General features: G+C 71.0%; 1 protein-coding gene across 2 annotated transcripts in view; it reads right to left on the bottom strand.

The window, feature by feature from the left end:
• COL5A1 (collagen type V alpha 1 chain) overlaps window positions 1–14,079 on the bottom strand; it is a 102,733-nt gene that overhangs the window by 10,340 nt on the left and 78,314 nt on the right. For both annotated transcript variants that reach the window (XM_070066680.2, XM_070066679.2), the window contains exons 43-63: window positions 13,538–13,645; window positions 12,907–12,960; window positions 11,362–11,415; window positions 10,812–10,919; window positions 9,904–9,957; window positions 9,701–9,808; window positions 8,974–9,027; window positions 8,150–8,257; window positions 7,682–7,735; window positions 7,390–7,443; window positions 6,937–6,990; window positions 6,438–6,491; window positions 5,852–5,959; window positions 5,717–5,770; window positions 5,577–5,630; window positions 4,788–4,895; window positions 3,932–3,985; window positions 3,253–3,288; window positions 3,062–3,115; window positions 2,189–2,444; window positions 1,642–1,754 (exon numbers count right to left, since the gene is read on the bottom strand). In XM_070066680.2, coding sequence (XP_069922781.1) covers window positions 1,642–1,754; window positions 2,189–2,444; window positions 3,062–3,115; window positions 3,253–3,288; window positions 3,932–3,985; window positions 4,788–4,895; window positions 5,577–5,630; window positions 5,717–5,770; window positions 5,852–5,959; window positions 6,438–6,491; window positions 6,937–6,990; window positions 7,390–7,443; window positions 7,682–7,735; window positions 8,150–8,257; window positions 8,974–9,027; window positions 9,701–9,808; window positions 9,904–9,957; window positions 10,812–10,919; window positions 11,362–11,415; window positions 12,907–12,960; window positions 13,538–13,645 — 1,701 coding nt within the window. The remainder of the gene's footprint in view (window positions 1–1,641; window positions 1,755–2,188; window positions 2,445–3,061; window positions 3,116–3,252; window positions 3,289–3,931; window positions 3,986–4,787; window positions 4,896–5,576; window positions 5,631–5,716; window positions 5,771–5,851; window positions 5,960–6,437; window positions 6,492–6,936; window positions 6,991–7,389; window positions 7,444–7,681; window positions 7,736–8,149; window positions 8,258–8,973; window positions 9,028–9,700; window positions 9,809–9,903; window positions 9,958–10,811; window positions 10,920–11,361; window positions 11,416–12,906; window positions 12,961–13,537; window positions 13,646–14,079) is intronic.

Raw genomic sequence — 14,079 nt, 5'->3', positions numbered from 1 at the left:
TCTTTCAAGTAAACACATAAACCTTTGTTTCTTTAAGAAAGAACCAGCCGGTCCAGGGCATCATGGCCCCGGGGGGGGGCGGGGTCTGCTCAGGCCGACCAGGGCAGAGCCGGTCGTCTTCCCAGTGAGTGACGCAGAGACCTCGTCCTGCTCCTTGCTCTGGGCCAAGGTGGCCCCTGCAGGAACAGCAGCACACGCCTGTGCACACATGCACCCCGGCATGTCCGTCCACACACACACACACACGTGTCCATCCACACACATGTGCCCATCCACACAGTCCATCCACACACATGTCCACCCACACGTGTCCATCCACACACAAGTGTCCATCCACACTGTCTATCCACACACATGGTCCATCCACACACATGGTCCATCCACACACATGTCCATCCACACACGTGTCCATCCACACACATCCACCCCCCGTGCATGTCCACACACACACCCTTCCATACACACCCACCCATGTGCACATCCACACATCCACACACACGTGCCCACCCATGTGCACACAAGTGTCCACCCCACTCCCGCACAGCACACACACACCCCATACATATCCACACATATGAGCCCCCATGTGCACACCCATGCACACTCATGTCCACCCTGCGTGGACATCCATGCACACGCACCTTCCATACACAGCCGCCCCACGCACACATGTCCACCCCATGTGCACACTCATCTTTCCATGCACACTTGCCCCACGTGCAACCCCCCCACATACCCTGCATGTACATGCGTGCACACACACTCTTCCATACACGTGCACCCCTGGGTGCACACACACACAACCTGCCACACGGGCACACACACGCACCCCCCCACACGCACACACACACCTGCCGCACGGGCACACACACACCTGCCACAGGGCACACACACACACACACCTGCCGCATGGGCACACACACACACACACCTGCCGCACGGGCACACACACACACACCTGCCACACGGGCACACACACACACACACCTGCCACACGGGCACACACACACACACCTGCTGCACACGCACACACACACCTGCCGCACGGGCACACACACTCCCGCTGCGGACCTGAGGCCCCGCCGGCCCCGGAGGGGACCACTTGGGCGACATTCCGCGAAGTCCCATGACTCGGCACCTAGCCGCACAGCGCAAACCCTGCAGGACCACACGTCCCACTTTGGGGGGCGGTGAGACGCCCGTGGAAGGCAGCATCGGGCAGGCGGCAGCTCTGGGGGGGCTCCGGGCCCCGCTCCGCCCGCCCCACAGGGCCCTCACAGCGGCCGGGGCTCTCGGGCGGGGAAACCGAGTCGCTCGGCGGCCGTGGGCAGGGGCAGGGGAGGCAGCCGCCCGCCTCGCGCCTGCGCCTCTGGGCTGTGCTCGGCCACCGAGCCCCTGCAGCCCCTGACCGCTCCCTGCTCGGGCGTCCTGGGCGGCAGCGGTGGCGGCCCAAGTGTTGAGCCCCGCCACCCACGCGGGAGCCCCGCGGGCTTCCTGGCTCCTGCCCAGCGCAGGGAACCCGCGGACAGGATCTCTCTCTGACCGTCTCGCTCTCTCTCAAACGAATTAAGAAACGCACACCCGACTCCAAAGCCTGCAGCCCTGGGGCCGCGGGGGCGGGAGGCCGGCCGGGACACTCACCCCCTCGGACTTCTTGTCGGGGAAGACGCAGGTGGAGCCGCCCGCCGTGAAGTTGCAGAAGACCTTGAAGGAGTCCCTGGGGCAGCCCTGGTTGGGGTCCACCCAGTATTCACCTGGATTTCGGGCACAGGGGGAGCAGCGGAGTCAGGCCAGCTGCGCCCGGGGCGCCTGTAGACGCCGCCCGGCTACACCGCCCGGCCGTGATGCCCCACCCCCGCATCCGGCTTTGCTGCAGGCCCGGGCCAGGCCCCGAGACCACGGCTGCAGCAGGAAGCACCTGGGGGCCCTGCTCTGGGGAGTGGGGGTGGGGGCGGGGGCGGGGGCGGGGGCGGGGCCCAGCCCACTTGGAGGTGGACAGAGGTCAGAGAATGTTCCAGAATGACAGGGGTCTCACAGCAGACGCTCCCGTGTGGGTCAGGGACGTCGAGGCCCCCGGTCAGGCAGGTGGCCCGCCAGGGGACGGCCGAGGCAGGCCCGGCGTCCCGGTCTGTCCGGCCTCAGAGCCTGGGCCTGGCCCGCGGAGCCCGGGAGCCGCGGGAAGCCTCACCGTCGGGGAAGTCGGGGTGGCAGAGCTGCAGGTCCTTGCAGGTGCGCGCGGGGCTCTGCTGCGTGCCCAGCGGCCGCCGCATCTGCTCCACCTCCAGCTTCAGCGAGTTGAGCGAGCCGAAGATCTCCTCCATGCCGTCCGCGTAGTCCGCGTAGCTCTCGCCGGCCCCGTCGTCCAGCAGCTGGCTGGCGTCGATGTTGCGCCGCGTGCGCGAGGCCTGGATCGGCAGGGGCTGGATGACCTCGCCCGGGGGGCCCTGGGCAGGAGCAGGGGGCGGCGGTGGGTGGGAGAGGCCAGGCGTGGAGCTGGGGCGTCCCCAGCGGGGCCCCTCCTGGCCTGCTCCCGCCTCGCCTGGGCATCCCAGCATCACCCTGCTCCCCGCGTGTCCCCGGAACATTCCGCACGCGTCTGCGCTGTTCTCGCCTGCACAGGGCCGCCCCCGAGCTCCCAGCAGGGGAGGCCTTCCCTGTCTCCACTCCAAAGCTCAGTTCTCGGCCAGTTCGCGGCGGAGTGGTGACCCTGCCTCCGGGGCCCACCAGGAGAACCGGCGCCTGCTCACGGAGGACCCAAGTGCTCCCGGGAGGCCACGGAGGGAGGGACCGTGTCCAGAGACTGCACCCCCAAGGGGGCGTGCCCTAGAGTGTGCACGGCCGGCTTCACCCCGCACCGGGCTTTAGCCGGGGCCCTCCCCCGACACGTGTGCACAGCCCTTCTCCGCATCGGTCTCTCCTCTCCGGGCTCTGGTCCTTCTCTGGACTGGGGCTGTGCCTCTGTCCCTGGAACAAGCCCCCGCTGCCCCTCCCCGGGATGCCTCCTGAGTCCCCTGGGGCGGCTGCAGCTCCTGCCCTTTCCCCGTCTTCCACAGCGACTTACGGGCAGGCCGGGGGGTCCTGGCTGGCCTGCCTCCCCCTTTGGACCGGTCGGGCCCTGCAGAGAGAGAAAAGAGAGCCCTACTCACGGAGGTGCCAGGGCGCAGAGGCCCCCGCTGAGTGGACCTTGAGACCCGGGCGGGAAGCAGCCTCCACCGGGGTCCAGGCGTCTGGGGCAGGGGCGGCGTCACTTACCGAAGAGCCCTTAGCACCTTTTGGACCGGGAGGACCCTGTGGGGTGGAGGGAGGAACGTTCATGGGCAGAGCCCACCCCCCCAGGCCCCGCCCCCAGGGCCCCAGCTCCCCCGAGTCCACCCTGCACTTGTCTGGCTGGGCGAGGCCGCCGCCCACCAGCAGGAGACAGCGGTGGGCCGGCCACCCTCCCCAGGTGGGGAAGGACCACCCAGCTCCCACCCGGTGAGAGGGGAAGGCCTGTCCAGGCTCAGAGGCCCTGCCCTCGTCCACGGCACGTGGTGGGGTCAGGGGTCCGTTCACAGCGGCCGGGGACGCCTTGGGCCACGTGGACTTGGGCTGGGGCAGGTGGGGCCCCAGGGCCCCGGGGGGGTATCCTTGTGGAATGCAGGGGAGGCCCAGGCGGGAGCCCAGAGGGTGGGGCCGGCTCCTGAGGGCTGGGAAGGCTGGGGCCGCCCGCAGACCAGTGTCCACTTCCCGGGGCGCCAGAGGTGGGGGCTCCTGGCCCGCCTCCCCGCCTGGGCCCGCACCCCCACTCTTTGCATCTGAAGTTTGGGACTGCAAGTCTGTCGGGTGAGTTAGGCCGGGGCCCCATCCCAGCCGTCTCATGTGACTTCCTGGTTCCTTCAGATGCCCCGCCCCCGGGAAGGATGGGGCCCCCTAAGTCCCCCCAGATACATACCGGCAGGCCGGGGGGCCCTGGGGGCCCGATGGGGCCGGAAGGACCAGTGATACCCTGTGAGGAGGAGGGCACAGGTCACGGCCTGCCCTGGGCAGCGCTGCACACGCGGCTGCCGCCAGCGCCCCCTGCCCACCCCCACACGGCCCCTTCCCTCCCAGGTCCGGCTCTCGCCAAGGCCGGGCCGGCTGCACCAGGCTGGCCTGGGGTGGTCGGAACAGCAGCCGCTGGGTGACACCCCCACGCTGCTGCCCAGGCCGGAAGGGATGCCTGTGTCACCGGCCACGGGGCCTCACTTGGGAAACGTCGGCCCCTTGGACACACAGAGTGACCGCTCCAACGCCCCAGCCGGGCCCCTCCCCGCTCTCTGCCTGTGGCATCGGCGTCCCCACTGGGGCGGGGGTCGAGAGGGGAAGCAGGGGCCTGCGTCCTGTCCTGTCCAGTGCTCGGCTCATCCCCGGGGCTGCCGGCCCCTCCCACACAGAGCAGGCTCCAGCGGGGCCCCGGGAGCCCCCAGGTGCTCGTGGTGAGGCCCCAGGGCCGCCACGAGGACCGCGCCCTTACAGGGACAGCCAAAGACAGGCGCAGCCGCCGGTCCCCTCCACTCCGCTCCTGCCTCCGGCACCCGCGCCGCTTCCCAGACCACGGCTCCGAGGGCCACCACGGTGACGAGGAGGGGGCGCCCAGGGCTGGGACACCACGGCAGGCCTGGCTCCGCCCCCACCAGCAGCTCCCACGTGCAAAGCAGGCGCCACCAGGCTCTGGGGTGCAAGGACGCCCTGCTGGGCCGGGCCGCCCCACCGAGTGCGGCAGCCCGGGCGGTGCTCCCCGCGTCACCGGGCAGCTGCTGCTCACGCACCTGCTCTCCTTTTGGACCGGACGAGCCCTGGGGGCCGGGGAGACCGCGGTCACCCTTTTCTCCCTGTTCTCCTGGAGGTCCGATGAGGCCGATGAGGCCGGGATGACCCTGTGGGACGAGGACGTCACGAGGGGGCCCTGGTCGGGGCGGCCACGCAGGACGCCACCGAGTCGCCAGCGAACCACGCAGAAGCCGGGGCAGGAGAGCCAGGCGGCTCTGACACACCAGGAGCAGGAGCAGGTGCAGTGGGGGCCGCCGGGCTCCTCCCGCGTGGCAGCGGGTGCACGCGTGTCCCCTCCTCCCACACATTTTCCCCGGGGAAATCCACGTGAGGAGCTAACGCAGAGTTTGACAACCGACAAGATGGCGGTGGGCGTGGCACGGCTGCCCGGGTTTCTGTCTTTCCCCTGGGCCCACAGAACTTTCTGGAAGGGCTTTGGAGAGGCAGTGGGCGGCGGGGACGGACGGGCGTCACCCCGGGAGGGAAAGTGGGGTCTCTGTTGCTTCCCCACGCCCAGCTCTGGTCCCGAGACGTGGCGTCTTTGTAGAACGCGCCCTTCAGGGAGCCAAGTGGACTAAGCCTGGCCCGGCTCCCACGCGTCCCAGGGGAGCGCCCACTCCCCGGCGAGGGTCTGGCCCGCACCGCCCTCTGCCAGCTCTGCGGGCGCCCACCCTTCACTGCCTCTCGGGGCCCCTGTCCCCGCCCACAGCAGGTGCCCGGCAAACCCAAGCCACAGAGGTCGGAGACCTCGGGCGCCACACCCACAGGGAACCCGGGCGCCCTCTCACCTTTTCACCTTTGGGGCCGGAATCTCCTTTGAGGCCGGGGAGGCCGGGGGGCCCCTGGGGGGGAAGGTGGGGTGTCAAAGTCCACATCACAGGGGTCACCGGAGGCAAACCTGCCCTCCCGCCCTGCGGCCGTCACTCACCATGGGGCCCGGGGGGCCGTCGGGGCCTGGCGACCCCGGGAGACCTTGCTCACCCTGCAACAGAGACCCCGGGCGTGAGCCCCGCGCCCTGAACCTGCCACCCTGCAGCCCCCTCCCCCACGCCCGTGTACTCACCACAGGCCCGGGGATTCCCCGCAGCCCGTCGGGGCCAGGCTTGCCCGGGGCGCCCTGGGGGCCGATGGGGCCAGTCTTCCCAGGAGGGCCTTCCAAGCCGGCTTCTCCCTGCGGGGTGGCGGGGGAGGCACTGGCTCAGAAACCTGGTGCCTCTGGGGTCTGGTTCCCGGCAGCTGGGGCTCCCCAGGGCTCTGTGGGCCTCATGGCAGCCCCCTGCTGGTCGCACCAGACACCGCCATGCCATGGTGGCCCTGGTGGCCGCGGCCGCCACGCGGGAGCAGGCACAGGGACATAAAGGCCTCCACTGTCTCAGCCGATGCCGGACGTCTCTGGGTGGAGGCCGCGGTGCCAGCCCTCCTGCAGAGACGGTGCCCGGCGTGCCAGGCGGAGCCCCAGGCTCACCGTAGGGACGAGGCCACCTCCCTGCCCACGCTGGGCATTGCTGGCATCTCCTTCTCAGAGGTGCGGCCGGCCCGGTCTCCCCCAGCTCCCACACCCCACCTGCCCCCTCCAGCAGGCGCCTCCCTGGGTGCCACCCTGAGCCCCAGCCCCTCCACCTCCCACCGAGCCGGCGCCAAGCACTGACCTTGGCTCCCTTCTCTCCCTGTCTGCCTTCGGGGCCCGCGGGGCCGGGGGGACCCTGGAAGGAGCAAGGGAGCAGGTGGTGAGCTCAGCCCGAGGGAGCCGGGTCAGGAGCTCAGGGTGCGGACTCGGGCCAGTGTGCGAGGGGCCACGGGGGCGGGAGGCTGCCCCGGGCCCTGGGGACGAGGCTGCTGCTGTGTGCCAGGGGGCTTGTTGCCAGCCGACAGGTGGGTGCTGGACGGCCCGCAAGCACGGACACCTCCTCCCTCTTCTGGCCACAGGGAGGCCTGGCCCAGGGCAGAAGCAGCGTCTGGGTTGGTGTCTTTTTCTCCCACCACGGGACTGACCGCTGGGGCTGGCGGGCAGCGTGGGAGCTGACGGCCGGGTCTGGAGCAGAATTGGACCCTGGTGTCCCCTGCTCGGCCTGCACGGAGCACCCAGGGCCCCCGGCTAGTATGGCTGGGCGGGGCGGGGCAGGGGGACACGCGTGCCGCTTTATTTACCCTTTTTCCAGGAGGTCCCGATGGACCAGGCTCGCCAGTGGGGCCTGGGGATCCCTGTGGACACAGAAAGACCGTTAGGGTCCAGGCCATTCCCAGGGGTCGTGGGCTTCGGAGGCGGGCAGCCGAGGGTCTGGACGCTCAGGCTCCGACTCCCTCTCCCAGGCCCGCTGTGTCTCAGAGCCTGGGTGACAGCCAGCTCTGCCCCCACCCCACCCACAGCTTGGGGCTGTGCTCCCGTGGCCATGGGGCTGCGTGTGGATCGCGTGGATGTGGCTGGAAGAGGCCCCGGGGCTGTCGGCCCCCCGCAGAGGGAGGCCCCGGGCCCCAGCACAGCCAGGAACCATCGCTGCAAGGACCCTGGGTTTGGTTTGCTCTCAGAAATCAGCCGAGAGCGGCAAAGCCCAGAACACGCAGCGGCGGCCCCGCAGAGGAGCCCCGACACCAGCATCTCACCGTCTGCCCCGCTTCGCCGTCGTCTCCCTTGTCGCCAGGGGGGCCATCTTGACCCTGAGAGGACAAAACCAAGTCTCTTCCCGCTCCCTGGACGTCACCCCCAGGCCCCACCCCTCCAGCCCAGTCCCCCCTTCCAAGGTCAAAGCCACTGCGGGGCCAACACCCAGCACCCCAGGAGAGGCCATCGCCTTCACCAATCCTCAGGACAGGGGTGCCGAGACCCGGGGGGGAGCAAGGGGACACCGTGGCTGGCAGGGGTGGGCAGGGCGGGCGGCAGCCCCCGAGCACCTACCGCAGGACCAGGCTCTCCAGGGGGGCCGGGGTCACCAGGAAATCCTACAGGGCCCTGGAGAGGAGACAGACAGAGGCCCAGGCCTTCAGCACCCCGAGCCGCCCACAACACACCGTCCAGCTCCAGACAGCACGGGCAGCCGGAGGTCAAGGCAGGGGTCACAGACCGGCCAAGAGCAGGCGCTCAGGCTGAAACCAGAACCAGGCTGCTAGAACGAGGTTCTCTGTGGTACCCCACCTCCACCCCGGTGTGAGAAGAGCCAGAGCCGCTCTCCGCTGCGCGCCCATTTCGGCGGGCGGCTGGGCCAGGAGCTCCGGCCGCCACGGGCCTCGCCTGCCTCCCAGGTCTCTGCCCACTTGGCGCCACCTCTGCGGCTCAGCCAGGGCCTGAGAGAGCCACCCCAGGAAGCAGCGTCCCAAGCGTGGGGAGACCTGGGGTGCGGGGGCACGGCCTCCCCGAACTACTCACCGGGCTGCCTTTGGGGCCATCGTCGCCGGGAGGGCCTTTGGGCCCGGGGGGTCCGGCAGCACCCGAGGGGCCTGCCTCGCCCTTCTCGCCTCGCTCGCCCTTGGGGCCCTGGAGGAAGAGGCCAGCGTCCGTCTCAGGGCCGACCGTGGGTGCCCAGGGCAGCGCTGCCCTCCCCGTCATGAGCCCGCCCAGCTCTGAGTGCCGTCCAGGGAGCGGGCGCTGGGCTGGGGGGGCACTGTGCCGGCTCCTCCACTGGCCATGACCGCCCTGGCCGTCCAGAGCTATCTGGGGCCGAGGTTGAGCTTGGCTCGGGGAGAGCCCCTTCCCGGCTCAGGACGGGGGTGGGGGCCGCAAGGCGCACCCACGGCCCCACGGTTCCCAGACGGAGGGAGTGGCCGGAGCCCTGGGACCTCAGCCCCCAGGTGCTCCTGGGCCAGGGGCCGCCGCCTGGCTGCCTGCGATGACCCCGTCTGACTCCTAGGGGCCTTCAAAACCTGGGGTGACAGCAGCGCCCTTGGACTCAGGGCAGCCTGTGACGGCCTGGACGCCGCCGACGGGGAATGACAGCAGGCCCTGGTTGCTGGTGGCCATGCTAAGGTCTTGCGTGCGCACACACACGTGTGCACACGTGTGCACCACACACGTGTGCACACGACATAAGCTCAGTGCCCCCTCCCACAGCAGCTTCTCCTCTTACAGACTCTGTGAGCCGGGCCGAGGCTGGGTCGTGACCCCCACTTCACAGATGGGGAAACTGAGGCAGTCAGGGCCCACCCCCACTCCCTGGGCCACATCCCACCCCTCTCCCACGCCCGCTCACTCACCGGGGGGCCTCCTTCTCCGGGAAGGCCGGGCTCACCAGCTTCGCCAGGCTCCCCCTGAGGAGACAAGACGGGGTGTTCTAGGGGGCCAAGCGGGCCCAGTAGGGGGCGCTGGAGCCACATCCGGGCCACAGGGACGCTGTGGGGGCCCCAAGTGCAGATGTCAGGTCAGGGTGGGCGCTCGGGGAGCACGGGGGGTGGGCAGCCGAGAGGAGCAGGCGCGGACCCCACGGCCCGGAGCGAGGCAGGCGCCACCCCTGCCCTGGGGATCCTGAGGGCGGAAGGGGGGCCCCGGACACGCACAGCCACAGCCACGCCTCCCTCTTGTCCAGGGAACCCACACACCAAGGTCCGGGCGCTCACGCGGGCCCAGATCATGGCACCGCCACACCCACCACACCCGGGCACGCACAAGCCTCACCACGCGTGTACAGCACACACACGCGCACACACACAGGCCCATCAGGGTCATCTTGAGGGTCTGGGCCTAACGTCCACCAGATCGAGTGACAAGGGGTGGAGCTTCTGGCACAGGAGCTGGGCTGCAGGGCGCGGCCGGGGCCACGCGCCACTGGGGAAGCCTGCAGATTCTGCCACACACACACGTGTGCACGCACACACGTGTGCACACACATGCAAGCCCAGGAATCAGCACACGCACACGCGAGAGCTGGCACACGCACACCCCCGCCCTCCCTCCCACAGCTGCAGCTGCAGCGAGAGGCGTCACCTTCTCTCCCACGGCTCCGGGATTTCCTATTCCACCGGGTGGACCTTGGGGCCCGTCGGCGCCTGGAGCTCCGGAGGGTCCTCGGGGGCCGGGGGGACCAGGGGGGCCCTAGGAAGAGGGGAGCCGCTGAGCCCGGGGAGGAGGCCACCTTCCCCTCGAGGGCAAGGGGCTCCGTGGCCAGGGCCCACACCCCCCGCACTCACCATCTGGCCCACGTCCCCGGTGTCACCCTTCTCACCAGGAGGGCCCGGCAAACCCTGAGGAGAGAGAGGCAGTGAGAGGTGGCTCCACACGGCTCACGGCAGACACCGGGGACGCCCCGCTCCCTGCCTGGCCACGCATGGCACGTGTGGCCCTGCTCTGTGGAACACTTAAACCCAGGAGCCAAGGGCAGGCAGGTGTCAAGGTGGACCAGGTCCAGGGCATGTGACCACGTGTGCCCAAGGGAGCAAGCGGCCCAACGGCCACCGACACGGCACCCTCGGTACACACGCCACACGCGACTCCATGTTGCAAAGATCACGCGTGCATCTGTGTGCACAAGCACACACAGACAGGGCTGGCGGCGAGTCGTGTGTCTGCTGTTGCCGAGGGGGCACGCGTGTCCTGTCGGGCTTCTCTTACAGGTCATGCACCTGCACCGGGAGCGCGCCGAGGGGGCGGGCAGAGCCGGGGGGCGGAGCAAGGGCGCCAAGGTGGGGGCAGAGCCTGGGGACAGAGCGAGGGCGCTGGGGAGGTGGGCACAGCTGGAGAGCAGAGCCAGCAGGCCGAGGGGGCGGGCAGAGCCGGGGGCGGGGCAAGGGCGCCAAGGTGGGGGCAGAGCCAGGGGGCGGAGCAAGGGCACCAAGGTGGGGGCAGAGCCAGGGGGCGGAGCGAGGGCGCTGGGGAGGTGGGCACAGTGGGGGGGGGCAGAGCCAGCAGGCCGAGGGGGCGGGCAGAGCCGGGGTGGGGGTGGAGCCGGGGGGTGGAGTGAGCAGGCTGAGGGGGCGGGCAGAGCCAGGGGCGGAGCGACGCGTCGGTGGATGCCCTGGGTGTGCAGCAATTCTCGGCCGCCCCCCCCCCCCCCGACAGCCCAGCAGGGCCCCCGCATGCGCCGTGGTAACCACGTTACCTGCAGCCCCACCGGCCCGGGGGGCCCGGGGAAGCCTCTGGGACCTTCGTCTCCTTTCTGCCCGAAGAGGCCCTGCTGGCCACGGGGCCCAGGCTCCCCGTCAGCGCCCTGCAGAGACAGAGTGCGGCCGTGGTGAGGGCAAGCTCCTGGCAACCAGGCCCACCTGGGTGGGGGTCCCCTGGGTGGGGGTCTCCTGGGTGGGGGGTCCCCCTGGGTGGGGGTCTCCTGGGTGGGGTCCCCTGGGTGGGGGTCCCCTGGGTGGGGTCTCCTGGGTGGGGGTCTCCTGGGTGGGGTCCCCTGGGTGGGGGTCCCTGGGTGGGGGTCCCCTGGGTGGGGTTCTCCTGGGTGGGGTTCTCCTGGGTGGGGGTCTACTGGGTGGGGGTCCCCTGGGTGGGTTCTCCTGGGTAGGGGTCCCCTGGGTGGGGTCTCCTGGGTGGGGTTCTCCTGGGTGGGGGTCTCCTGAGTGGGGTCCCCCTGGGTGGGGGTCCCCTGGGTGGGGTCTCCTGGGTGGGGGTCCCCTGGGTGGGGGTCTCTGGCCACAAGCACTCACCGAGGGGCCTGGCTGTCCGATGGGGCCTTGGGGACCTGTTGGCCCAGGAGGACCCTGCAGGGGACAAGGCAGAGGCTTGGGTGAGGCGGGGAAGGTGGATCCTGGCCAAGGTGTGGACCGGGCAGCCCCAGGGCCGACGTCAGGGGCCGTGCGTGGGTTCCGTCCTCAGATGAGGCATTCGAGGGAGCGCTGGCCACACCTCCGGCCCTGAGGGCCGCGTGGGTCCCGGTTCGGCCAAGCCTGCCGCTGCTGGTGGTGGGGACAGCAGCCCCAATGACAGGAGCTCACGAGGCCCCGTGTTGCCAGGAGGAACCGGGGCCACGCTGCTCCTCCGTGGCTGGACTCCACCGTGACCCTGTTCCCGGGCTGTCCCCAGACACAGGTCACTGTCAGCCCAGGGGCGTGGGACAGGGCTTGGCCGGAAGGGAGCAGAGCCCGAGGCCAGCACAGAGGCGTGGCCGCTATGCCTGGGCCCAGCCAGGACATCCAGGACATCCGGGACGTCCGGGACATCCGGGACATCCCACTTCCGCGGCTCCGGGGGCGGGGGCTGAGTCTGCGTCCTCCGCGGAGCCCTGGCCCGGGGCTTCCTGCTCACGCCAGGCTCACGAGGCTCGCGACGGTGCTGGTGCCGCCGGGACAGGCGCTCGTGAGAGCACACTGCGTGGATTCAGCCTTTTTTTGCACCAAAATAAACTAAACTTCTAACTTCGGCTTTTCCACAAACGTTCTGAAGTGCCCCCGCACACAGACGTTGCCCCAGGAAAAAAAGCCAGGCCACGTGTCCTACCAACCACGCACGATGTCGGTAATCACCCCACATGTGTGTCACGCGTGGCGCCACCATGTGGCCCCATTAACCAGCCCCCGGCCACCCATAGTCACCACCGCCCCCCCGGCCACCCCAGTCACCGCCGCCCCCCCGGCCACCGCCGCCCCCCGCCACCCTGGTCACCACCACCCCCCGCCACCCCGGTCACCACCACCCCCGGCCACCGCTGCCCCCAGCCACCCCGGTCACCACCGCCGCCCCGGCCACCCCGGTCACCGCCGCCCCCAGCCGCCCCGGTCACCGCTGCCCCCAGCCACCCCGGTCACCACCGCCCCCCCCAGCCACCCCCATCACCACCGCCCCCCTGGCCACCGCCGCCCCCCAGCCACCCCGGTCACCACCACCCCCAGCCGCCCCGGTCACCGCCGCCCCCAGCCACCCCGGTCACCACCGCCCCCCCCAGCCACCCCGGTCACCGCCGCCCCCAGCCGCCCCGGTCACCGCCGCCCCCCCCGGCCACCCCGGTCACCGCCGCCCCCCCCCGGCCACCCCGGTCACCGCCGCCCCCCCCGGCCACCCCGTCACCGCCGCCCCCCCCCGGCCACCCCGGTCACCGCCGCCCCCCCCCGGCCACCCCGTCACCGCCGCCCCCCCCCGGCCACCCCGGTCACCGCCGCCCCCCCCCGGCCACCCCGGTCACCGCCGCCCCCCCCCGGCCACCCCGTCACCGCCGCCCCCCCCGCCCCCCCCGTCACCGCCCCCCCGCTCCTCACCTGCTCGCCTTTGTCGCCCTTGCTTCCTTTCTGCCCCGGCTCCCCGATCTCCCCCTGGAGAAGACGAGAGCCCTCGTCACACGGGCCCGGGACGGCCGCGCAGCCTCCAGGCCCCAGAGGACCACCCCCATCCCGGGGCCGGCGGGCGGAGGCCAAGGCCTCACGCGCACAGTTCGGGGCGGGTGGAGAACGCGCCGGGCCACACTGGGGCACCTACGCTGCTCCTCAGATGGGACGCCCCACGCGGCACCCCAGCGCCACGAGGCTCCGGCACGAGGCGGTCACACCTCCGCCACCGCTGCTGGGGCGGGGCCGGCCCCTCGGCGTGTGCAGCCGGAGCCGTCACCGGGGAGTCTCCAGGGGAGGAAGCGCCTGGTGCAGGAGCGCCCGCGGCGCGGCACAGGAGTCACAGGTCAGTGCAGAATTCCCAGGACTCGGCGCTCTGGCTGCCAGCACGCGGCTCTCGTCCACGGCCGTGTCCCCGTGGGCTGCTGTGAGGTCGTCCCCGAGCTGGGACCACTGTCGGCTGAGCCCCCCACTACCACCATCACGTCCATCCTGGCGCGGACCACGACCACCGGGCCCTCCCCTGCCTGCCCGCCCGGCCTCCCCTCACTCCTGGGCTCCGCACCTTATCTCCGTCTTCTCCAGGGGGGCCTACGGGGCCGGCAGGACCAGGGAGCCCCACGGGGCCCTGGAGGCCGTCTCGACCAGCCGGGCCTTGGGGGCCTTTCTCGCCCTAGGGGAGACACAAGATGCCAGTCCAATGTGGCTCCCCAGGGGGGCTGCCCCTCCCCCGGGCGCAGGTGTCTGGGCCAGCTCCCCACGGTCCGGCACAGCTAAACAAACCCAGCCCACGTTGGGCTCCTCCCATTGAACAGCGGTCTAGACCCCCTGGGCCACACCCACAGACATGGACACACAGCGGGAGGGGCCCTGGACAGGGCACAGCGGGAGGGGGGCCTGGACAGGGCCACACCCACAGACATGGACACACAGGGGGAGGGGCCTGGACAGGGCCACACCCACAGACATGGACACACAGCGGGAGGGGCCCTGGACAAGGCCACACCCACAGACACGGACACACAGGGGGAGGGGCCCTGGACAGGGCCACACCCACAGACACGGACACACAGGGGGAGGGGCCCTGGACAGGGCCACACCCACAGA

The sequence above is a fragment of the Oryctolagus cuniculus genome, chromosome 1 (genome assembly GCF_051225735.1).
Source record: "Oryctolagus cuniculus isolate XC-2025 breed Fujian yellow rabbit chromosome 1, ASM5122573v1, whole genome shotgun sequence".
NCBI classification, from domain to species: domain Eukaryota; kingdom Metazoa; phylum Chordata; class Mammalia; order Lagomorpha; family Leporidae; genus Oryctolagus; species Oryctolagus cuniculus.
Note: the sequence above shows the minus strand (reverse complement) of the source record. Positions and strands in the feature narration are given on the sequence as shown.